Consider the following 27313-nt stretch of genomic DNA (forward strand, 5'->3'; position numbering starts at 1 on the left):
CAGCAAAACACTCTCACTGGTTGCTTCTTCAACAGAGGGTTTCTTCTTATTACCTTGAACATGTATCATCTCAACTGTGTTTGACACATCCTTTGTGTCTTCCTCTCTTCCTTAATAGCTAAGAACGTGACACGTAGGCAAATCGAGGTCATCCTCTAATCTCCCTTAATAGATAGTATAGATTGTGAAAACACTACATGTAATCAAAATCCCCGAATTAGAACTGTAATTTCTAAAATTAAGCAAATTACTACAAAAAAGGTAATTAAATTATATAAAAGTGAACACTTCTAATTAGATAAAACATTAAATTCATTCAAATTGTACCACAAATAGCAATCGAGTCATATCCCGATTACTTTGTAGTCATCAGAAATCAACATAACAGAAAAAAAACTAAATTTATATTAAGTAGTAAACAATTTGAAAATTTCCCTGAACATTTTTATTGGTCGGCCAAATACGAAACATATATCTGTCGAGATTTCGGAAACGGTACAGAGCGTATGGTGCATTTTCAATTTTTAGAACGATTGAGAATCCATTTAGGTTAATGATCATAAACACAAAACCTAATTAAACAAACCTATACATCCTGAATTTCACAAACATGAACTTCAACAGCTTGACGGTTAACAGCGGCACCTGATACATAAACAAATCAATCAGATTTAATTATCAACAATTTTCATCAGCAATTTTAAAACAGAGATCTTATACCTGATAGAAGACAATTGACTGCAGAGCTCTCTGAAAACACTACATGTAATCAAAATCCCCAAATTAGAACCCTAATTTATAAAATTAAGGAAATTAACACAAATAAAGCTTTTAAATAAAGCAAACTTCAAAGTAAGATAAAACATAACATGAAATAAATAAATTTCAACCAAAATCAACCAAATCAAAACAAAATTACAGAATCCTGAATTCAAACCGTTACATAATAAAATTTGATAAATTTAATTTGATCAATTTAATTGATTCGAGATAAAGCAAAACCAAACCTCATGTATTATTTACTAAATGATTTAAACTTCCAACTTGATGTTAAAAGCGACCATTTTTATGCAGTGAAAACGGGCTGGGGTTGAAATGCGCATTTTTTGTATAGTAAAAGTCAACAACATTCCTGACAGAGTAAATCTGCAACACACAACATTAAGTCGACATTTCAGATATTTTTTTTCAGAATCGGCCATATAAAGTTGGCATTTATAGAAGGGAAAAACCTCAAAACAAAAAAAGTTGGCATTTATAGCAGTCAGAAATTGAAATTGATGACATAAACCATGCTCTCAAGTTTAGGTAAATTTATGCCAGTTCATACCAATCTACAAACAATTTAACCGATATTTGTTTTCCTTAACTAACCCTCGAACATCATTGCAACACAACATATATGACAATCATCAAATTTAAGATGAATCACACTGTCATCAAACAACGTTACCTCTAACCTGATGTAATTTAAAGGGCAACATGAGTTATCTCAAACTTACCGATATCAATTGCTCATGAATAAAATCCATTAACTTTTGGCTTGACATGCAATCCCTAAACATATGAAAGTAAAATAATTTATTAATGATCCAAAAGATTAAGAAAGAATAATTGCATTGCATAAATTATAGTGCCATTTCATATAAACCCTTACCAAATACCATCACATGTCAGCACAATAAACTCATCATCCTCACATAGCTCAGGCTAACAAAAAATAAAAATGCATGATCAAATAAAAATAATCCATAAAAAGTTGCATATTGAGTGTGCAGAAGGACTTACAGTGTTGACATCAGGATTATCCGTATCCATCCTGTAAAAGTATCCATAGTAGCAACTATTCAATAATCTTAATCAACAACTCTATAAACTCAATGAATTGATCATAACTTCAAAATTAAACAACAAATTTATTGTTCTCAATAACCAAACTCAGAACCACCATGTTACCAGCGAAAAAAAATTATTTGCATCAGTAATTTAAATTTGAATCAAGTAATAATAGGAACCAATCATACATGAGAAATCTTAATCAAGTAATTTCACATATTCAATACACAAACCATATTAAGTGGTCAGTGTTCTATAAAATTCTTGAAGAAAATTAAAAAGATTGAAACCCTAAACAAACGAACTGAAAAATTCAACGACGCCTACTAAATAATACCTTTCTGAAAGAAATTCATCACAAAAAAGGCAAGAGCCGTTGTTAATTGGTATCCTGTTGTCCCTTTTAATGTTGTTAAGGATAATCACTACAGAGAAAGAAGTGCGTTAATGCAGCCATACAAAAATCGGATTATTAGATACATAAAAGTAATAAAAATTGGATTAGAAAGCGAAAACTGAAACCGATTCATTGTTCTACATCACAAAACAAAACATAACAAATTAGAAACCCTAACGCAACTGTCAAGAGAACGCGGCTACTACACCATCGCTGTTGGTGTCATCGTTCTCCGTCATAAATCACCAAATAATTGATGAAAATAAGATGTTTATAACTAATATATCAAGTATTTGTCATTTATCAATTCAATTATAAAAAAGATTGACTCGAAAATATGCATCCTTTTGAATCTTATAATATCATCTTTACCCTTGAACAAATACAACAAGCTCAAATCATATCGAGTTCTAATCCATACCCTAAACCCAAAAATTAACTATAAACAAACGCTCGTTAATACTATCATGACCCTTCGATATGATGATAACTATAACAATCGTATCAATAATTCTTAAATAACAATCGAATACGGTGAAACAATAAAAAGATTAAAAATGCCTTTATATAGTTAATTAACGGATGGAATTGTACCTCTGGACGATTCGACGCATAAGAAACAAAATAATGGTGAGATCAAAGCTTTGTGATGAAACACCATAATATCATAAATCAAATAATATAAACACAAAAATCAAGAATCTCGAATAAAGCTAAACCCCTAAATCGAAAATCTAGCTAAACCCCTTACTTCTCTGAAATCATGAAATCTTCTGTCGAATCACCAAAGTCAATTAAAAATCATTAGCATATGCGATATAGGATCTGAGAGAGATGATTCAGATTGTTTCTTTCAAACAATGCATCTCATAGTTTACCAATCAACATTATCTAAACAAAATTCATATAAGATCATCCCAAATTACAAATCATCAGCCTAAAAAAACAACACATAACACACTAAAAGTAACAAAAACATTAAGTACCTTATTCTTTCCATCGGGTAATACTTGTACGGTCAATAAAAAACAACATATAACACACTAAAAGCAACAGCACAACATCCCCCACACCACAACAAACACACACGCATACACAGATGTACTGTAAGGGTTAGGGGATCACATCAGAAGTAGGTTCAGATTTAGTAATCGGATAAGATCGTAGGAATGCAAAACAAAAACGAAAGAAATATAATCGACAATCAACCATAAAAATTCAAGAATCAAGATGATTAATGGAAGATTATTGAGATTCTTACATTGATTTTGAAGTTATAGGTGGAGACGATCATAAGAGAGAGACGATTTAAGTGAAACCTTGAACCACACGAAGGATCGATTGACTGGATCTGATGATGTTATTTGCAGTTAGGGTTTCAGAAAGAGCAGAGGGAAAAGGATTGAATGGCATGAGGAAGAAGAATGAGAGAAAAGAATATAAAGGACCCGACATTGAAATGGTGTCTTGGGATGAGTTAAATGAATTCAAAATTCAAAATTTGAAATACCCGGGTTTTTTTTTGGCAACTCTCCTTTATAATACATAATATATAATACATAATACATAATATTATAGATAAATCGGAATTATGACATCAGCAGATCCAATGTGGCATACCTAATTTGATGACACATAGGCAAAATTACATCAGCATTTAACCTCTTTTTATAGATAAGATAGATGTGTATTACATGACTTTAATTAGTAAAACTTGACTCGTTATGTGCTTCTGACTCGTTATAGCATCCTGAACCTTAGCCCTCTATTTGATTTCAATTCCTGTATCAAAATCATGTTCAAATTTAGACTAATGGAAATTAGGGTTCGTGCGATCCTGTCTGGGAAACTAGGTTTAATCGCGGGTACACCATAAATATTGTACGCAGTCTTTTATATCAACAAAACTAAGGCAGCACAGCTGGTTAGTATGTGTCTTTAACAACCTAGTAACCTGGGTTCGAGTCCCCCCTACAACATTATTGTTTTATTTTTTTTTAAACCATAATTTAGTTCAGAAAAAAATTATAAATGTTATTTTACTTTGTTCTGAGATTATAAAAACTAGGTTTTTTCACAATCGTCGCGTTGCGCCGAACTTCTTTTGTTATTTAGTCAGTGTTTACATGTGATTTGAAATCACTACGAGGGCGTTGCACACGGAACCGCTGGCAAGAATAAAAAGAAAATATAGAAAAAAACACTAAAAGATAACCGAAAAAAATCAACCAAAAAAGTTGTATGGTAATGATGTCGTTCGTATGAAACCCGTGGTCAGAAATAAGCAAATGGTACATGGGTACCGGTACCGAATTTCCCAAACCGAAAGATCTTAAGTACAAATTCGGTACCGACTTTTGGCGCCTACCGGTTTTTACCTTTTTTTCACAATCGTCGTGTTGCGCCGAGCTTCTTTTGTTATTTAGTCTGTGTTTACATGTGTTTTGAAATCACTACGAGGGCCTGACAAGAATAAAAAGAAAATATCGAAAAAAACACTAAAAGATAACCGAAGGAAAATCAACCAAAAAAGTTGTATGGTAATGATGTCGTTCATATGAAACCCGTGGTCAGAGATAAGCAAATGGTACATGGGTGCCGGTACCGAATTTCCCGAACCGAAAGATCTTAAGTACAAATTCGGTACCGACTTTTGGCGCCTACCGGTTTTTACCTTCATATACCGGTATTATCGGTATCGGTTGGCACCGGCTCATCCCTACCCCTGAAACTAAAAAAAAGAAATCATTAACAGTTGAAGAAAATCAACAAAAAAAGTTGCACGATACCGTTGTTGTTCGTACGTTACCCGTGATCAGAGATGAACAAATGGTACCTGGTAGCAATACCGAATTTCCCGAACTAAAAGATTTTCAAAATCATTTCGGTATCAACTTTTGACGTTTTCTGTACCAGGCTGGTGCCGGTTTTTACCTTCATGTACCGATACCTGTACCAGGCTGGTGCTGGTTTTTACCTTCATATATCGATAACGAACTGGACCGTACATGTATTTTCGATACCAGTATCGGTTGACACAAAACCTATCCAACTTAAGAAGTAAAGAAATAATTATTAGGGTAAAATTACTTTTTGTGACCCTGTGTTTTAGGAGTTTTAACCACTTGAGTCCAAAATCAAAAAGTTTAACGCCCTGAGTCCCTATAGCCACTTTTCTTAACTATTTCAGTCCAAATTTTTAACTCTGTTTGAATTTTCTGGTAGCTTTTCATTAAAAGACTGAAATGCCCCTGCATATTATTATTATTATTATTATTATTATTATTAATTGTTAATAATACATAAACTATCTCACACACACTCACACAACACACTGATTACTCTCTATATCTCTTTCTCATCTCTCTCTCCCTTCTCTATCAACCACACCACCATCACCACCGCCATCCTAACGCCGCCACCATCACAACCACCATCCTAACGTCGCCGCCACCACCACCATAATGTTGCCACCATAACCATAACGACACCCTAACGTTGCCACCATCACCGTTGCACCACCACACCACCACCACCCTAGGATGAGAAGAAGGCCGGCAGTGTGATGTTCCAACAAGCAGAGCCGGCTCGTTTCAACCAATGTTCAAAACAGATTCATGTTCCTAAAACGTATGTATATAACATCATTTCGACAAAAAGTGTTAACAAAGTAAAAGAAAGAGCAATACAAGTCACCAAAAATCTTTACAAGAACACAGGCCGTTTTTAAATCTATGAAACCGGGTTCGATCCCTCACGATAATCTCACGCTCATACGCCATTGAAACAAGCTTCATAACCTGATGGCAATCCCCGATCGACCTAGCATCTTTCATTGTCTTAAAAAGCTGCAAAGCTTCATCCGAGCGGTCCCCTTACGTTAGCCCCGCAATCATCGCATTCCAACAAGTCACATATCTCTCAGGCAGTAATGTAGTTTGCAACAAAATATCAACGCTAAACCCGAACTGAACCACCTGAGAATGTATTTGAACAACTCATTAACTGCCATGGCTCGTGAGCAAGCTTTAAGTGTGAAAGAGCATGTGAGGGCATCAGGCTTGCCGGGGAGGACACTCAGGCTTTTGCAGTAGAAGGCGATGGCGCGGGGAATTAGGGCTTTTGGTGGATGGTGTTAGAATGTTAAATGTCAGCATAAATTAGGTTAAATGAGCAGATGAATATGTGAGGGGAATTAGGGGTTTTTGTGAGAGGAATTAATTTTGACAACTTTAAATATACTTCGTAAGAGCATTCATATCCATGCCATCAAATTATGTGTGTAAAGTTTTTATAATACAAAGAGTAAAAAAAGTGGTTGTGAGTGGAGGGAAATAAAATGTTACTGTTCATTTGTATATTTGGGGGATACTGTTCACCTGTTATAATTTTTTAATATATTTTGAAAGTAATTGTGAATGGAGGAGAAAAAAAGGTAATAATAAAGATAAAAAAATATTATTTAATTAAAAATGAGAGAGAAAATATAATTTTTTTAGTGTAGTTTAGGATAAAAAAAAAATAATGGAACGTATGTGAATGCTCTAAGAAGACACTTGCATTTAATTTGCTACATAACTTTATGGAAACAAATATCTTCGTAAGAAGGCACTTCCATTTAATTTGCCACATAACTTTATGCAAACAAATATCCACAACTTTAAATCTAATAAACATTCAAAATTTACAAATATATTAAACAATCAATACCCCAATTAAAAATTCATAACCACTACGCGCTTGGTCAACGTTGGCAACTTCGACCTACTTTTAACTCGTGTGCGGGGCCACCTGCAAATTGGAATCCAGACCAATCATTAACCGGCAAACATGATTCTTAAACCGGCGGCCGACCGACATCACCGCCTTTCGTACCGGACACGTCACTTTTCGGACCAACGTTATTCAGAGCCGCCTTGTCGCCAGTCGCTGACGACGTCGACGCGCCACCGTCATCCGACACAACCTTTTGACGCCTGACGGAAAACGCTCGTGACAAGAACGACGGCGCCCGTGCAAATACCCACCGGTCCGACCGCACGGCTACCCGGTCCAAACTCCCCATTCGCCGGTAAGATCTTCCCCGGCTGCTACCTTCTCCGGTTCGGTACCCTTTTCTCGAACTTCCTTCCCCGGCCATTCTCACCGTGCTTCCAGACCGGTTCATTAAGGCCGTAGTTATCACCTGCTTCCGCACCTCCTCCGGTAGCCTTAACGTGAACCGGTCTATGTTCTCACCCGGCTGCACGAGTGAGTGGCCGGTGGAGTGCGATCTAAACTTTTCAAACAGAGCCGGCCCACGAACAGATTTTGACCGTGGCGGCAGGCTCTGTTTAGTACTCTGGTTCCGGTCAAGAACCGGAGCCAAAGTAGTCGGATCAGCAGTTTCGTTGCTGATCCGAATAGAGACGTCGGTGGTTATTTCCTCCGCGGCAGACGAATTATTCCCACCGGCCGCTAGTTCCAAATCACTGGCGAGCTGTGCTGTCTCGCCAGGTTTTGGAACTAGATCGCACCGGCACACTGGGCAGGTAACGTGGTGCTCGAGCCACGCGTCGATACACTCCGCGTGGAAAACGTGATCGCATTTCGGAATCAACCGGATTGTTTCTTCGTCCTCAAATTCGTTAAGGCAGACGGCGCACTCTAGTGCGCCTTTGCCGATCTTCAATCCTTTCACGGTTGAGTAGGCGAATGTCGGGAAGGTCTCAAGGACCTCCGCGTCCAGACCCCGGGAGGCTGCAGCTAGCCTCCCGCGGCGCATCGAAAGAGCAGCACGGACGCTTGCTCCTCCATCGCTCGAACACCTACGGATGTAGATCGAGAAAAACCCCATGAAGAACAAAGCAGCAACAAGAACAACGATTATAATCGCCATTGAAGGGCTGAATTTAGCGTATGGATAATCCGACGGCGGTGATGCGGGTTGAGCGTCCACATAGTAGAGTGAAAGCAATAATATGAAAAACAAAACTGGTTTATAGTTTTTTCCGGTTGAAATCATGTTTTGAGATATCTCCGGCAGTGTAGTATAGAGAGAGAGAAAAATAAAATGTGAGGGTTTAATTTAATTGTTTAAAGGTGGGTGTGAGTCGAGCGAGCATAAAAAGACCATCTTTTTTTGACTTTTGGAACAAGGGTCAGGATTGGTAGTTTCTTTTCTCATCTTCTACGTGGAAAGTTCTGATAAATACGGTTTGAAATCAAGTATACATCTGCTGAAATGAAACCTCCTTCCAAAAGCGTAAAACATATCTGATTAATTATTTGTATATTTTTTAGTGTACAACAAATTGTTCTGTTTTTATTTGTATATTTTTTAGTGTACAACAAATTGTTCTGTTTTCGGTATTAGTTTTATTTACAGTTAATCACAACTTTTTCAGCTTTTGAAAGACTTGTCTACTGTTAATTTAGATATTATTTTTTTTAACGGCAACCACACTTTAAATATAAACTAGCTTAGAACCTCATGTATTACACGAGTTAAAATGTAATTTTATAAATTAAATAATAAAAAATTATATATATGTATGAACCCCGTATATTGTACGGGTTAAATAAATGTAATTTTATATATCAAATAATAAAAAAAGTTATATCTTTAAAAACCATGTGTATTACACAAATTAAATAAATGTAATTTTGTATACTAAATACTAAAAATGTCGTATCTTTAAAAAACTCGTATATAATCGGGCTGAATAAATCTACCAAATAATAAAAAATTACATCCTTAAAACCTTGTATATTACACGTGTTGAATAGATCTAAAAAAGAGTTATATCTTTAAAAACCATATGTATTACACAGATTAAATAAATATAATTTTGTTTATTAAATACTAAAAACGTCGTATCTTTAAAAAACTCGTGTATAGTCGGGTTGAAAAATCTACCAAATAATAAAAAAATTATATCCTTAAATCTAATTTTACATAGCAAATGATAAAAAAAAGTTATATCTTAAAAAATTTCGTGTATTACACGGGTTATACAAATATAACTTTGTATAATAAATAATAAAAAATTATATTTTTAAAAACCCCGCGTTCTACACAAGTTGAATAAATATAATTTTATATACTAAATAATAAAAAAATATATTTTTAATAAATTAGGGTAACATTTAATATTAATTTATTATTTATATATTTAATATAAGATAAATAGGAAAGAAATGTATTTGTTTTAAAAATATATTAAATTAACAATTTAGATTTGAGGATAATATATATTTTATTAAAGTATGATAAGATTTAATATTAAGTTATTATTTATTTAGTTAATATAAGATAAGTATAGATTTAAGGATACCTTCAATGAATGACACATGTACAAAAGTTGGTTTCTTTTGTTATAGTAGATAGATATAAAGAGCAACCAAGAGGCTGAAAACAACAAACAATCCACGAAAACAACAAAGAAACAGATTACATTAGATCAATAATATCAAAAGCCTTCCAGTTCTCCCAATTTGGCGTCTTGAGCTTTGATCGATTACAAATCTAAAGGAACGCATCCTCTTTTATTTGATCAACCATCTTGCTTGTAGGATCGTGATGGCTGACCCGAATGAGTCGTTCAGAGGAGTTTTGATCAATTACATGTGCGGAAAACAAGTAATTGACTTAGAAACAGCTGATCCTTCACTTTAACTACTGATTGTATTGATTAGAACGTGAATACACTCAGTCTTCACACCGACAGCACTTCGGCATGGAATACAAGGTCTCCGATACTGATTTCGCTCAACATGACCCTATATGTAGGGGTTTGATTTCGCCCCAAACAACACAAACCATTAGGAGCGAAATCACAATAAAGTGATTTCGGGCGAAATCACCATATGTGACCCCAGGACCGAAATCAGCATATAACTCACTAACAACTTCCTATTTTCTCGTAAAACATGCCCTAATCTAAACAATGTAAACTAAGACTCGATACAAGACGAAGTCGACAGATGCATGCACTAACATTGCTAATAGGAATGAATTTGTCTTCGAACATCTTCTCGTTCCTAGCACACCAAAGTCTCCACACTGTCGCAATTACAATCGTGTAAACAATTCTTTTCCACACTTTATCTCTCGGATTCTACTTGATGTGGAATAAAAAATCTTTCAGGTTATTGGTAGCAATGAAGTTAATCCGTATCCAAGCCAAAATATTCCACCAAATACATTAAGCCCATAAGCAATTAACGAAAATGTGGTCCGGGTCTTCGTCATATAACCCACATCGTGGGCATAAACTATCAACGAGGGGGATACCCCTATGAATCAGACCCTTTTTGAAGCAATCTTACCAATTATAGCCCTCCACAGCAGATGATTTGCTTTCGGAGGAGCCCAGTTGTTCCAACCGAATACGAAACTGTCATTAGTATCCTCCGCCATGGCTTTTTCGATGTCAACCCGGACCTATTTAACCAAAAAGGACCCACCCGGATCGCTTCGCCATTTCCACACTGCTCCGTCCGCTACCAGATTGTCCTTAATATTGATACCAATTTTTGACAGAGCCGTATCTATCGAACCTATATCCTTCCATACCCCTGGAATTGTTTTTTTAAAGGAATCATAGGAGTAGGGTGTATAGTAGTGTTACCGCCATGAATTGCAGCCACCACATCGGCCCACAGTTGGTTTGGGTTTGCTTTAATCCTCCACCACCACTTGTTAGCATTGCATGGTTGTATCCTTGGATACCCCTATACCCATACCACCGGCTTTCCTAGGTCGAATCCATCTAAGTTATTGACCTGTATTCGTCTTTCCCTAAATAAACCCCCTCCTAATCTTCTCAAGTTTTTTAATAATGCATTTAGGAGCAGCAAACAAAGAAAGATAATAAGACGACAGACTACCTAGGACCGACTTGGCTAAAGTCGGCTCGCAAACGAGAGATATCTAGTTTTCCATTTTGAAAGTTTTGAATTGAATCTACCCAGAACCGGTTTTCAAAACTTAGCTCTTTTCATATTAACCCCAATAGGGATGCCCAGATACATGAAAGGGAGAGAACCAACTTCACAGTTGACCATACTCGCGAGACGAGCCACTTCACTATCATTAACCCTTATACCGAATAATTTGCATTTGCGACGATTGACTTTAAGACCCGAAACAAGATTGAGCCACCTTAATAACCAGTTTAAAGCAATAACATTTTGTTCCGACTATATACCGATAAAGTGTACATCATCCTCATAGCAAAGGTGGGAAATATTCGGACCATCGTTTGGAAGTTGGCATCCTTGAAATAGGCCCAAATTACTTGCCTTTTTTATGAACATACTAATCACTTCCATAGCTATGATGAACAGAAAAGGGGATAGATGGTCACCTTGTCTTAAACCTCTTTTATACTTGAATTCTTTAGTTGGCGGCCCGTTCACTAGCACCGACCCCATACCGGAGACTAGACATCCCTTAATCAAAGAGATCCATTTATTCGGAAAAGACATTTTCTCCATCATTCGGAAGAGGAATTTCCAATTAATAGAATCATATGCCTTTTCTAAATCGACTTTGAAAACAAACAACTCTGTCTTTGTTTTTTTTTTTTTTTTGCCCAAGCCACCGTTTCGCTCATAATGAGCGGACTATCCAGAATATTTCGACCTCCAACAAAGGCCCATTGCATGGGAGACGAAATCTCATTTATAACTAGCTTGAGTCTATTAGCCAGGACCTTAGCAATAATTTTATATATCGAACCAACCAACGAAATCGGGCGAAAATTTGAAATGTCTTGAGGGTCATTCGATTTAGGGATAAGGGCGACAAAGGATGAGTTACACCCGTCGCTGATCTTTCCACTAATGTGAAACTCATTCAAAACCTCCAGAATCTTGTGTTCAAATCTGTCCCAACCACTTTGAAAAATTTCAACGAAAAGCCATCCGGGCCCGGAGCTTTCCCTCCGTCACAGCTTTTAACGACCATAAGAACTTCCTTTTCCGTGAACCGCTCACAGAGGATATTTCCATTGTGTTCAGATAAACTTGGCAGCCCATAATTATTAAAATCAGGCCTGCGTCTAATCGGTTCCGCAAATTGTTTTTTAAACCAATTTCTGATCTCCCCTTTCAACTCTAAAGGATCCGACACCACCCTGTTTTGAAACTTCAAACCATTTATCCTGATTTTGGCCAACTTCACCGAGATTAGCTTATGAAAATACGTATTATTTTCATCACCATATTTCAACCAGTTGACACGGGCCTTTTGTTGAAAATCTTTAGCTTTAATCAACTCCAATTTGTTAGCCTTCACATGGAGCTCAATTCTCGTTTTCTTTTCCTCAGCAGATAACGACCCACTAATAGCCTTTTTCTCAATACTGTCAATAATTCCCTCTATCTCTTTCAGCTCCTTATTTTCATTTATCTTGACCTCCGTCCTCCACTGTTTGATTCCCAACTTGATACGTTTAAGGATTCCAGCAAGAACCATATAACAACCCTCCTAATTATTTTCAACACCCTAATATATTTTAAAATGTCCATATATGTCTTAAAATACACCCCATACGCGAAAACGGACCCCGAATACCTTTATTTTATTAAAAATTAAATAAAACAAATTTTCAGGGTCTCTCACGGGGCGCATAACCCTTGGCTACTGCCTACGCGGGCCGTGACAGCAAGGGGTCAGGGCGAGCCCCTGAGCCGCCACTTGTTGAGACGCGTGTGGAGGCTACGAGTCGAATCAGCAACCCTAGGGCCTACCCTAGGGAGCCTCGCGGGCCACGTAGCCCTTAGCTACGTCTTACGCGGGCCGCGTAAACTCGAAATCTGGCCCTATAAATGGAGACCTCTAGTCTTCAGTCGAATTCGTTCATCTCTCGAGCTCACTCTCTAATTTCTGAATAGCAATTATAGTTTTCGGGTATAATACCCCCTAAATAACGAAGTTCTGCTCCGTTGTAAGTATCATAACCCTGGTTACGTATTAGATACGCTGCCCGATTGATCCAAGGTTCCGTAACGGCTGTCGTATTTCTGCCCGACGTAGTCGTTTGAATGCCGTCTCAGGGAGGGTATTACTAATGTAAATATTAAGGGTTATTATACTAACACGTGTGCATTTGTGTAAATTATAGATAATCACCAGGAAACCCTTACAGAAAACCTAAGACAACAATGTGAGTAATCTCCATTTTGTAAACTGTTTTTACAAAACCTTAAATATTTTACAATGTGATTAAGCAGTGATTGAGTCTTTGTAGTCTTCAATTACTGCCGGTATGTTGGGGTTTTGTATACAAAATGTGAGAAACGTTATCATTGGACAAAGAGTTAGCCAATGTGTAATATGACCCACCAATCAGGATTGACAGTACTGAATGAGTAATTGTGTAGATATAAACATTGTAATCGCTCTCAATACTGCAAATCAATAAAACTCTTCTTGATTAAACTGGGATTCACTCACCAGTATTTCCCACTGACAAAATGTTTTTAAACGCGTTTCAGGTAACAAAATGTGAAAGCCAAATAGAAGCCAGTTGGACAGCACTGAAAGCTTGGAAAAGTGGCTATAAAAGTTACCTAAATATAGAAGACGTTTAATTTCAATAAGATGGGGTTTATCCCTATAAATCAGTTTGTAATGAAAACTTGGATTTTATCCTAATATATTCATTTATATAAAATGTGGTGTTTTACTCTGATAAAATATTTCCTAACTACGGTCCTGATGAAATTTCCGCTGCCAAATTGATAAACACCGATACCACCGACACTGATTCTCGCGGCCGCCCGTTCCCGGGACAGATTGGGGGCGGGGGTTGTGACAGAAGGTGGTATCAGAGCTAAGCCACTGATTCAGCCACAGAAGTGTTCTGCTTACACCAAGATATTATCTAAAGTATTAGGAAATAAATTACAGAACTACGTGCATAGATATATTTTATTGTTATGTGTTATTTGACTATTTGTTCGTTTACAGTATGAGCGACCAAGGAACTTCCGACGTGTATCGTCAATTGTCCAGCTCGCCTAGAAGCGAAGCCACCTTTTCACAGTCTGCCCTCTCAGGGTATTCTGCTGATAATGAAGACAGGATATTCGTGTTTAAGGCTCAGTCTGAAGATCCATTCACTCCTAAAAAGAGAGGATGGTTCAGTAGGGGAGCACATGAACGTAGGAAACGAATGAAAAAGTTGCAACAACAGAGAGCCCTAGCAGCCGCTAAAAGAGAGACAGATGCCCATGCCCAGGATATGCTTAATAGGGGTTTAGCCAATTTCCATATCTTAGCAACCACAGCAGCCGACCCTAACCTGGAGCAACTGATAGCACCCCAACCATTACCTCTATTTCCCGCTCAACCAATGGAAATAGAAAACAACCCTGAAAATCAAGTCGAAATGCATGATTTTAACCCGGAGGAGATACCTAGGGTACCAGCACCCAATCCCTTAGACCCAGATTATGACCCGTGGTGGGATGACAATAGGGACTATGTGCAACGATACCCAATAGCAGAAAATGAACCCATGCCGAATCTAGGAGCCTACCTAGGTTTGGACCCTCTAGATCCCTACTACGATAACGATGTATTCATTAGGGAAATTTTAGAGAATCCTTACCCGTACTAGGAACCCGCACCCCAATACCCAAACCCAGTCCCAGCACCTGCACCCCCAATGAGTGCAGAAAATGTGCAAGAGCTCCGAACTTTCGGAGAAGAGATTTTAGAGAGTAGCGAGAGAATGAGGCAGGTCGGAGAGCGACTCGTCTGGAAGTACGACGAGCGCAATATGGATTTCTGGATGAATCCATATCTGTGATGGTAATGGTGGAAGTGGTAGTAATAATAATAATAATAATAATAATAATAATAATAATAATAATAATATAATATATAATATGCGTGTATGTTAAAAAAAATCATAGCTATGGATGCCTACTAGTAGTGTAGTCTTTATTTCAAGTCATATTGTAATTTTTAATTTTGGTACTAGTTTGTATTAGATGCATATTATATAAGAAAAAGAGTAAGTCGCAATGATCGACGTTTTTTATCAATATGCGTTGTGTGATTGGTTGTATTAAATATTATTTTGTGATATTAATGCGTGGTAAATGTTTAAAATTCAGATGGACAACGAAGTGAACCAGGAAAACCAGAATGATAATAACCAGAATGACAATAACCTGAATAATGAGAATCCGAACAACAATAACAATGGAAACCAAGTGGATAATAGTGCCATCCAACACATAGTGGCACAAGGAATCATAGATGCAATGTCATTTGTTATCCAAACAGTTAGGGAAGCGGATAATAAAAGTAAACATAGCAGTAAACGACCCACTGAACCGGAACACAGCGTAAACAATGGACCCACACGTCAAGCACCCATTCCCAAAAGAAGAAGAACCATATCTTATGGTTGTTCTTATAAAGATTCTGGTCCTGCAAACCAATAGAATTCTCGGGCAATGAAGGACCCATTGCAACTCTACGCTGGATAGAAAAGACTGAGGCAGTCTTAAAAATAAGCAAGTGTGCGGAAGAAGATAAGATAATGTTTGCTTCCAATCTGTTTAGGAACTCAGCCTTAGAATGGTGGAACACTACCCTCCAGTCTAGAGGAAGTGATAGCGTTTACAATATGGAATGGGAAGAATTTAAGAATATGGTAGAAAGGAAATTCTGGCCTCCCAATGAAAAAAAAAACAGATAGCAAATAAATTCTTGAACCTTAGGATGACCGGAGTGGATAGTAAGGGTTATACTACGTTATTCTTTGAATATGCTAGAATAGTGCCGACCCTTGCATCACCTAAACCAGTATTAATCTCCCGTTACATCTGGGGATTAATCGGGGAGATTAGGCATGTAGTCAAGGCAGCTAGACCCCAAACCATAGAAGAAGCTGTAGAACTAGCAAACACCTTGACAGATGAATTAGTTCGTACTCGAGAAGAAGACCAGAGAAGGAACCTAGCTCAAAGGCTTACCCAAGAATTTCGCTCTGGCAATTACAACCGTGGGAAAACTATAGGTTCTACCTCTGCACCTCATTGCAATTATTGCAAAAGGAAGCATTCTGGAAGATGCTCCATATACTGCAATTTCTGCAAAATATTTGGACACAAGGAAGAAGACTGCAGGAATAAACTTAACAACAAGATATGCTGCAACTGTGGAGAACAAGGCCACATCAAGCCAAACTGTCCGAAACTAGCTACAAACAACAAGAATACTAAAAATGCTAGAGCATTCGTTCTAACTGCAGATGAAGCCAAGATGATTCCGAACGTGATAGCCGGTACGTTTTTAGTTAATGATGTTTTTGCTAAAGTATTATTTGACTCTGGTGCGAACCAAAGTTTTATTAATACTTCGTTTTGCAAACTTCTAAATCAATCATTAACTAAACTCCCACAAGAATGTCTAGTAGAGACCACAAATGGGGAAACCATTAAGATTTTTGAAATCTTGCACGGAGCAAGAATAGAATTTTTAAATCAAAACTTTATGGCAAACCTTTACCCAATGAATCTGGCAGGATTTGATGTTGTATTAGGAATGGATTGGTTAATAGCCAATAAAGCCAGTATTTTATGTGATCAAAAGTCAATTCAAGTAAATTCACCAAAGGGTGAAAAGATCACAATTAAAGGAGATAAACCATCCAAATCCACAAAATTCATCTTTGTGATGAAAATGGCAAGTTGTATAAGAAAAGGTTCTATAATGTATTTGATTTCTATAATCACTAACACCAAGGGAAAAGAATTAAAAGATATTCCAGTAGTATCTCAGTTTCCAGACGTGTTTCCAGAAGAATTACCAGGACTACCGCCAGCCAGGGAAGTGGAATTCAGAATCCATCTGATACCCGCAACAACACCAATTGCCAAAGCACCTTACCATTTGGCACCCGCAGAAATGCAGGAACTGAAGAAACAATTAGACGAATTGTTAGAGAAAGGATTCATACAGCCAAGCTCATCGCCATGGGGAGCACCAATTTTATTCGTCAAAAAGAAGGACGGATCAATGCGTATGTGCATTGACTACCGTGAATTAAACAAAGTCACGATTAAGAACCGGTACCCATTACCGAGGATCGATGATCTGTTCGATCAACTGCAAGGAGCTCGATTTTTCTCTAAAATCGATTTACGATCAGGATATCATCAACTAAAGGTACAGGAAGAGGGCATTCCTAAGACCGCATTCAGAACAAGGTATGGCCATTATGAATTTACTGTCATGCCATTTGGTTTAACCAATGCCCCAACGACATTTGTGGACATGATGAACCGAATATGTAAGCCATATTTGGATAAATTCATAATTGCTTTTATAGATGATATTCTTATTTACTCTAAGAGTAAAGAGGAACATGCAAAGCATTTGCACACACTTTTAAGTTTATTAAGGAAGGAAAAGCTTTATGCTAAGTTTTCCAAGTGCGAATTCTGGTTAGAACAGGTACAGTTTCTTGGACACTTAGTCGATCATGAAGGAATTCATGTGGATCCCACCAAGATCGAAGCAATTACTAAATGGAAAACCCCTGCGTCACCACCGAGGTTAGAAGTTTCTTAGGATTGGCCGGTTATTATAGAAGATTTATTTGAGATTTTTCTAAAATAGTCATTCCCTTAACTAAGCTAACCTGTAAATATGTTAAGTTTGAATGGGGACCAAAACAGGAAGAAGCCTTTAGAATTCTTAAGCAAAGACTAACCCAGGCACCCATACTAGCGTTACTAGAAAGAACTGACTACTTTGTAATATATTATGACGCTTCTAAGTTAGGTTACGGATGTGTATTGATGCAACGCCAAAAGGTTATAGCTTACGCATCTAGACAACTTAAGAATCATGAAGAGAATTATTCAACCCATGATTTGGAATTAGGAGCCATAATTTTTTCCCTTAAGATTTGGAGACATTACCTTTATGGTAGTAAGTTTACCATTTTTACCGACCATAAGAGTTTAAGGTATGTTTTTGGGCAAAAGGAATTGAATATGAGGCAAAGACGTTGGATGGAGATTCTTAGTGATTATGATTGTAATATCCAGTATCATGCAGGAAAGGCAAATGTGGTGGCTGATGCTTTAAGTCGAAAATATCATGAAAAGCCAAAAAGGGTACGTTCTCTTAAATTAAATCTACAAGTAGATTTAAATGAGCAAATTAGAAAAGCACAAGAATCAGTAATCAAGGATGATACTGAAAAGTTAAAAGGAATGATCAAGGAATTGGAATAAGGAATAGATGGGATTTGGAGATTCCATAAGAAAAGAACGTGGATACCTAAATTAGGAAACCTACGTCACCGTATACTAGAAGAAGCCCATAAGTCTAAGTATACGATGCATCCTGGAAGTGATAAGATGTATCAGGATTTAAGAAAGAATTTATGGTGGATAGGAATGAAAAAGGACATAGCAGCTTATGTTTCTAAGTGTTTAACCTGTTCACAAGTTAAAGCTGAACATTAGAAACTCTCAGGTTTGTTACAGCAGTTAGAAATGCCAATATGAAAATGGGAATTAATAACAATGGATTTTGTTACCAAATTACCCAAAACAAGAAAAGGTAATGATACAATCTAGGTGATTGTAGACAGGCTAACTAAGTCAGCTCATTTCCTACCAATGAAAGAAACTTTCAGTATGGAACAGTTAGCTAAGTTATATATAAATGAAATAGTTTCATTACATGGAATTCCTTTATCAATTGTTTCTGATAGGGATAGCCGTTTTACCTCCCATTTTTGGACAAGTTTCCAAAAAGCAATGGGAACCAAGTTGAATCTAAGCACAGCTTATCATCCTCAAACGGACGGACAAAGCTAAAGGACAATCCAGACAATGGAGGACATGCTTAGAGTTTGTGTAATTGATTTCGGAGGTAATTGGGACGATCACTTACCCTTAATAGAATTTTCTTATAATAATAGTTATCACACCAGTATCAATGCTGCACCATTCGAAGCACTTTATGGACGAAAGTGCCGAACCCCAGTCTGTTGGGCAGAAATTGGGGAAAAGCAACTATCTAGGCCTAAGATAGTGCAAGAAACGACTGACAAGATCATTCAAGTCAAGGAAAGACTGAAAGCAGCACGTGCTAGACAAAAGAGTTATGCAGATAACGGACGCAAGCCATTGGAGTTTCAGGTAGGAGACAAAGTGTTATTAAAAGTCTCTCCTTGGAATGGAGTGGTAAGATTCATCAAGAGGGGAAAGCTAAGTCCCAGGTATGTTGGACCTTTTGAGATTATTAGAAGAATAGGACCTGTAGCCTATCAACTACAACTGCCAGAGGAAATGGCAGGAATACATGATGTATTTCATGTATCTAATCTCAAGAAATGCTAAGCTGATGAATCACTTGTAGTGCCTCTAAAGGATATAGAGGTAAATGAACAACTCAAATTTGTAGAGAAGCCGCTACAGATTGAAGATAGGAAAATTAAGAACCTCAAGCACAAGAGATTAGTTCTGGTCAAAGTGAATGGGACTCCAAAAGAGGACCAGAGTACACATGGGAACTTGAATCAGAAATGCAAAGGAAATACCCGCACTTGTTCCTGTAGATCTCGAGGATGAGCTCTAAAACAAGGTGGGGAGGATATAACAACTCTCCTAATTATTTTCAACACCCTAATATATTTTAAAATGTCCATATATGTCTTAAAATACACCCCATACGCGAAAACGGACCCCGAATACCTTTATTTTATTAAAAATTAAATAAAAACAAATTTTCAGGGTCTCTCGCGGGGCGCGTAGCCCTTGTCTACTGCCTACGCGGGCCGCGACAGCAAGGGGTCAGGGCGAGCCCCTGAGCCGCCACGTGTTGAGACGCGTGTGGAGGCTGCGAGTCGAATCAGCAACCCTAGGGCCTACCCTAGGGATCCTCGCGGGCCGCGTAGGCCTTAGCTACGTCTTACGCAGGCCGCGTAAAACTCGAAATCTGGCCCTATAAATGGAGACCTCCAGTCTTCAGTCGAATTCATTCATCTCTCGAGCTCCCTCTCTAATTTCTGAATAGCAATTATAATTTTCGGGTATAATACCCCCTAAATAACGAAGTTCTGCTCCGTTGTAAGTATCATAACCCCGGTTACGTATTAGATATGCTGCCCGATTGATCCAGGGTTCCGTAACGGCTGTCGTGGTTCTGCCCGACGTAGTCGTTGGAATGTCGTCTCGGGGAGGGTATTACTAATGTAAATATTAAGGGTTGTTATACTAACACGTTGCATTTGTGTAAATTATAGATAATCACCAGGAAACCCTTACAGAAAACCTAAGACAGCAATGTGAGTAATCTCCTTTTTGTAAACTGTTTTTTACAAAACCTTAAATATTTTATAATGTGATTAAGCAGTGATTGAGTCTTTGTAGTCTTCAATTACTGCCGGTATGTTGGGGTTTTGTATACAAAATGTGAGACACGTTATCATTAGACAAAGAGTTAGCCAATGTGTAATATGACCCACCAGTCAGGATTGACAGTACTGAATGAGTAATTGTGTAGATATAAACATTGTAATCGCTCTCAATACTGCAAATCAATAAAACTCTTCTTGATTAAACTGGGATTCACTCACCAGTATTTCCCACTGACAAAATGTTTTTAAACGTGTTTCAGGTAACAAAATGTGAAAGCCAAATAGAAGCCAGTTGGACAGCACTGAAGGCTTGGAAAAGTGGCTATTAAAGTTACCTAAATAAAGAAGACGTTTTATTTCAATAAGATGGGGTTTATCCCTATAAATCAGTTTGTAATGAAAACTTGGGTTTTATCCCAATATATTTATTTATATAAAATGTGGTGTTTTACACTGATAAAATATTTCCTAACTTCGGTCCTGATGAAATTTCCGCTGCCAAATTGATAAACACCGATACCACCGACATTGAATCTCGCGACCGCCCGTTCCCGGGACAGATAGGGGGCGGGGGTTGTGACAAACCACATCTTGTTTACCCCCACCCATACTATTATTCATAACATTATCAACAATCTCCACTAATCTCGGATCCCTATCCAAGAATTAAAAACTTAAAAGGTATAGGGCCAAAGTTAGCTGTCACACCCCCGAAATCCACCCGCGGAGTACCACCGCTTGGAGGCATGACATGACCAGGACCAAGCCACCAATCATATTGAACATGTAGTTAAATAGTAAAGGTTATCCATCAATACGAAAGGTGTTTATCAAAACCAACATAAGTAAATGTAGCGGAAGCATTAATGTAAAACCCAACATAAGGATTAATGTTTGAAACGTCATAAGTGTTTAATAAGTAATCACGATTCATTTGCCCACAACGACCTGCTCCTCCTTGTGCAAGCTCCAAAAGTACCTAAGGTCCTGCAAGGCATGCAGCAGAGAGTCAACAACTAGTTGAGCGAGTTCACAGTAAGTAAAAGCATAACAGTAAGTCCGTATGTAACATGTGGCTCTACTGGGCCGTTATTGGTTTCTATTGGTGGGGGGCTTCCCATGTTATTAATCCACTAGACTATGCGTAACCATAAGTGTTCTTCACAACTGAGAACAGTAGCGCGTATGGGGTTTACGTAGGTTTTACGTAAGTATCCTTCACAACCGAGGATAGGAGTACGCGGGGGTTTACGTAGGTTTTACGTAAGTGCCTGACACAACCGAGGCAGTAGTGAGTATAAGTTCACGTAGGTTTTACGTGAGTATCCTTTACAACCGAGGATAGCGAGTAGCATAAGTATACGTAGGTTTTACGTATGTGCCATGCACAACCGAGGACGATGGTATGGTAGTCTAGTAACGGTATCCGTATGAATCTATTCAACCTTATCCTTTTAATCCCATTCCCAACACCCCGGGAATCCCATGCCTTGGTAAGAGTGTGAACTCACCTTGGGTTGCTCGACAGATATACACAAAAGGGTTTCTTGAACTAAAGGTGGTCAACCACGTCCTAACAGGGTTACCATACAAGTCAGGTTTGGTTCAGGTAATGCACATATAAATCATACAAGTTAACACGTTACTAACACGTATTGATCATGGCAACCACGTAACAATCAAAACATACATTCTCAACTTATGCGACTCGGACGGTTGGGCCATCGAGCTTGTGCGAGCCCAACCGTCTTGTGCGATATTAATGTTTAAGCCCAACGATACCCGGCCCACAAATAAGTAAACAGTCTAAACATATACGGCCCAAAAACAATTAAACAAACATCTTGTGAGACCCGGTTAACCTTGTGCGACTGAACTGGGTTGTGCGATTGGCCTTTGGGCTTTGAGGCCCAACACCATCAGTCCATTATCATACGCAGCCCAATGGATGATATAGCTTGTGCGATCCGGATGGGCTTGTACGATCCGGTAACCTTGTGCGATCCGTACCAGCCCAGTCCAATATGCACACCCGGCCCAACCTGTAGGTAACTTGTGCGTATGGATCATTTTGTGCGATTAGATCAGGTCTTGTATGACCTGATCTTGTGCGATTGTGAAGGGCCTTGTGCGATCGGTTAGTCATCCGGAAAACATGCAAATCAGTTACATAACATTCAACAGTTTCCTTTTGCAACAATCAATTAACATAATTCCAATTAATTTGGTTAACATAATATCGATCAAACATGGTTTTCACCTTCAAATCCTTATGAACCCTAATCTAATCATAAGAACAATAACATAATGATTTACATGAACATGTGCCATAACATTCAACCCGGAACACAAGATTTGTAAACTTTTCAATCATCAAATTAGCCCATCAGATAAACCCTAGCAGCCGACTAACAAACATAATCACATCACAGTCGATTAATCATGCATTCGGTCTAAATCATCATCATCATCATACAATTATCAACCTATATTGATCTATGCATACTACACATGAGAACCGGTTGATCAAGAACACTCTATCTCATCAGTTTACACTACAATTAATCATATAATCAAGCTAATAACAAAACACTAACCGTAAGAAAGAGGGTGGTCCGATCAACAAACGAGGAGTCTTCGAGGTGCTAGAACCGACTGCCGCGAGTTCGTGAGGGCGAGAGAGAAAGAACTAGGGTTTCTTTGTGTGAGGATGATTTGCCAAAGTGTGTGAAATTTACTAACACCCTAGTGTTATTCGTGTAAGGTAGGTGGGCCGAATCCTACTTAGGCTGCCCCTTGGGTTCGGTTACAAGCATCACGGCCCAAAGTGGCTTGTGCGATCGTGCATAATGTTGTGCGATCGGTCCATTCATATACATACATATATTTACACAAAGTACGTATCAAATATATCATACATTAACTCAATCATATAGCTTCACATAAACACGTAATGTTACACAAAGTGGGTTTGAAATACGAGTTGTCACATTATCCCCAACTAAAAGGAAATTTCGTCCCGAAATTTGGTATGCACTCACTGAGGAAGCTAGGTAAGTTGTATTGTTCACTGGTTTTCCTGGGGTGTCACATTAGCTGCCTTAGATCATGTGTTGTGTTGATTGGGGTGTAAGTCATTTCTCATAGTGGTGTGATAAATACATCCAAGATATGGATTAATATACCAATTAGTTAAATTTGGTAATGATTAGGTACTTTATTACATTATTTTATTATAAAAATAATCAACTTTTTTTTTACTTTATTACATTATTCTATTATAGAAAGGGTTGTGTTAAATACACCCCAAAGTTAACTACTTTTTTTTTACTTTTTTTCCCACAAGTCTATTTTTCAAGTTTCCATAAACCATAAAGTCAATCACCTAAAAAGCATCCATCATTAAAATCACTAGTATAGTAACTTCATTCAATAATTATTATTATAATTTTTTAACATAATTCAACAAATAATTTCTTGAATATCATTTTAATGATCGGACAATATTTTTAATCCACTGCAATAACTTGAAAAATATAGTTAGTTTAATACGAAGATACGTTTAACTAAAAAATGCACTTGATAGGTGAAAAAATTATTATCAATTTCTTATATTTTGAATGAATTATGTCTTAGACGTAATTTAACACTTGTCTAGGCATCAGTATAAACACTTAAATCACACCCCTTATGGAAACTTGTAATAACTAGCTTAAAAGCTTGTTCCATTGACTATAAAATTTACTTTATGGAAACTTTAAAAAATTGAGTTGTGGGAAAAAGTAAATAAAAAGTTGACTTTGGGGTGTATTAACACAACGGGGCTGTGGTGAGCCTCTGTTTCCGACAGATGATGATCAAAAGATGATAAGGTCTGTTATGCAAATTCGTGCATATTTGCGTTCTGCCCCGAAATAAATTCCTGTCATAGATGCTAAAAGAAGAATGATACCGAAAATGGGAAGGGGCGACAAAACTCTGTTTTGGCTTGATACTTGGGTTGGCGACAGACCTCTTCGTGAAGTATTTCCTGCTCTCTATGCTCTTGAATCGGAGAAAAGGTGTATGGTCCTTCAAAGGTACACAACAACTAATACAGGAATAGTTTAGCTATGGGGAAGTGCAAACGATCTGACCCACTCAACCCAGCAAGTCGATTGGGCCGCCTGTGTCGAACTGCTTCAGTCTACAACACTTGGATCTGGGCCGGATTCTTGGCTATGGAAAATGGCATCTGGATGTGATGTCTTCACGGTAAAATTGCTTAGGGCGGAACTGGATCACATAAGTTTCATTCCAGAAACAAAAGGGCTTGTATGGCTGCACTGGATTCCTAAGAAAGTGAACTGTTTTCTTTGGAGAATTGTTCTTGACCGTATCCCTACCAGAGAAGCTTTGGCTACACGCAACATCCCTCTTCCCTCATCGAACTGTGTTTTCTGTAACGATATTACGGAATCGGTGAACCACCTAATGATCACATGTGACTTCGCTCAACAAATCTGGACCGTCATCTTCCAATGGATCGACTTACCTTTGCCCCGTTTCATGATAAGTTTCTTTCAAATGCTCGAATATATATCGTCTTACAGCATTCATAAGGTTCTAAAAAAGGCTATATATGTGATTCTAGTTGCTTCATGCTGGAACATCTGGAGAACAAGGAACGACTTTATTTTCAAACTCAAACCTCCTAACGTGTCGAAAGTGATAGGGGACATAAAGGCATGCTCTTATATGTGGGTCAAATCTCGGGCCGGTCACTCGGAAATAAGCTGGGAGAAATGGAGAGGTTTCAAATTTACGGACTTTCCACTGTAATTTTGTTCTATTTATGTTTGAATAACTCTTGTATTGTTTTATCTTTTTGAGCCTCTGGCTCGATTCGTTTTAATGAAATTTCGCCCTTTTTCAAAAAAAAAAAAATAAATTCCCTAATTATGATCAAGAATTGAAGAAAACAGAAAGTTAAGTGGTAAATACTTTTTGCCACCAACACAAATTAGTCCCTGAGCTTGTGTCGTCGCGTTCTTCTCATATAAGATAGTAACAAGTTAAACAATTAATTACTCCAATGTATGTGAAACATTTTTTTAATAATGATAAAAAACAATAATAATGAAAGTATAACATTAATAATAGGGTAAACTACCATTTTGGTCCTTGAGGTTTTGCCAGTTTTGTCACTTTAATCCAAATCTCAAACTTTTTGCATTTGGGTCCATGTGGTTTCATTTTTATTGCCATTTTGGTCCAAAAGTAAAATCTTGCCAGATTAACCTAATCAAACCCTCAACTTTTGTCCTTTTCCACATGGGTATTTTTGTCATTTACGTTTTATTATAACTGATTGTCAATAAAAATTAATAAAACTAAAATATTATAACATGACCCTATAAAAGCCCATCTCCTTCCCCAACCCAAACCCTAATTCCACAGCCACCTCCAACTCCATCACCGTCACCTCCTCCTCCCTTCTCACCACTACCTCCTCACCCATGTCTTCATCTTCCCCAAACACAGAAGACCAAATACCTTAATCCAAACCCTAATTCTTCTGCAAGTAGATCGACAAAAGATAAGATCATATTCATTCATTCATTCATTCATTCAATTCATTAACAAATTTCACCAAAAGATGTGGTGACAAAAAAACCCAAAAAAGATCATCACCACAACCACCGTCGCCGGAGACCCGGTCGGACCACCGAAGTCGCGGTACCGCGGCGTTAGAAAGCGGCCGCCACTCTCTGATCTGTGATTCGTCTTCATTGGTGGTTGATGATTAGAAAGCGGCCGTCACCGTCTCTGTCACACACACACTCTCTCTCTCTCTCTCTTCCAATCACTCTCTCTCTATCTCTGTCAAACGATGAGGGTGGTTTTGGGGTTTTGGGGAGGGTGTAATTATGTGGTTGGTTTTTGTGGTTTGGGGTTTCGAGAGTGAAGTGGGTGATATATGGTGGCCATGGTTTATAAAGCAATGTATAAACTGCCATTTTAGTAAACTGCCATGGTTGGTTCTCGTGGTTTGGGGTTTCGAGAGTGAAGTGGGTTACCAGATGGGTGGTTCTCGTGTGGTGGTGGTGTTTGTTCAGTTCAGGTGTTGGCTGGATTTAGTGGTAGTGTTGGCTGGATTTTGAGCAATGTATAAAGTGCCATTTCGAGAGTAAAGTGGGTGATGTATGTGTATTTATATTTTTTCTAAATGCACATAAAGACCAAAATGCCACCACCAAAATGCCCTCATAAAGACCAAAATGCCCCTGAGGAAAAGGATAAAATCCGGGTTTTTTTTTTGGAAATCTGACCTAATTTGAGATTTGGACCAAAATGGCAATAAAACTGAAACCACAGGGACCCAGATGCAAAAAGTTTGAGATTTGGACTAAAGTGACAAAACTAACCAAACCTCAAGGACCAAAATGGCAGTTTAGTCTTAATAATATACAACGTAATATGAGTGAAAGATATTCACTCAAAGTATAGGTATATGTTACATTATAAAACATTTACTTTATATCTTAAATAAGGTTGGTTATGGTATAAACCATATTTATCTTATAAACCGTGAGAACAAATCTTAGCATTTAAAATAAAATTATTGAATAGAGTCCATTTTATATTAAGCTTGTTCTGATACTAAATATAAAATTATTGAATAACTGATAAATCTATATTATAGCGATCCAAA

At 37.7% G+C, this 27313-nt stretch overlaps 1 protein-coding gene across 1 annotated transcript; it reads right to left on the reverse strand.

The window, feature by feature from the left end:
• Positions 1–6812: 6812 nt before the first annotated feature.
• LOC110878255 (E3 ubiquitin-protein ligase ATL6) lies at positions 6813–8321 on the reverse strand. The gene has a single exon (XM_022126531.2). It carries the CDS (start codon positions 8235–8237, stop codon positions 7071–7073), a length of 1167 nt encoding a protein of 388 aa, XP_021982223.1. The 5' UTR covers positions 8238–8321; the 3' UTR covers positions 6813–7070.
• Positions 8322–27313: the final 18992 nt, after the last annotated feature.

Source organism: Helianthus annuus, chromosome 9, assembly GCF_002127325.2.
Source record: "Helianthus annuus cultivar XRQ/B chromosome 9, HanXRQr2.0-SUNRISE, whole genome shotgun sequence".
Lineage (NCBI taxonomy): Eukaryota > Viridiplantae > Streptophyta > Magnoliopsida > Asterales > Asteraceae > Helianthus > Helianthus annuus.

Bases quoted from the DNA above. Each gene is read 5' to 3' on its own strand.
- LOC110878255 (XM_022126531.2), bottom strand. From the start codon at position 8,237: ATGATTTCAACCGGAAAAAACTATAAACCAGTTTTGTTTTTCATATTA.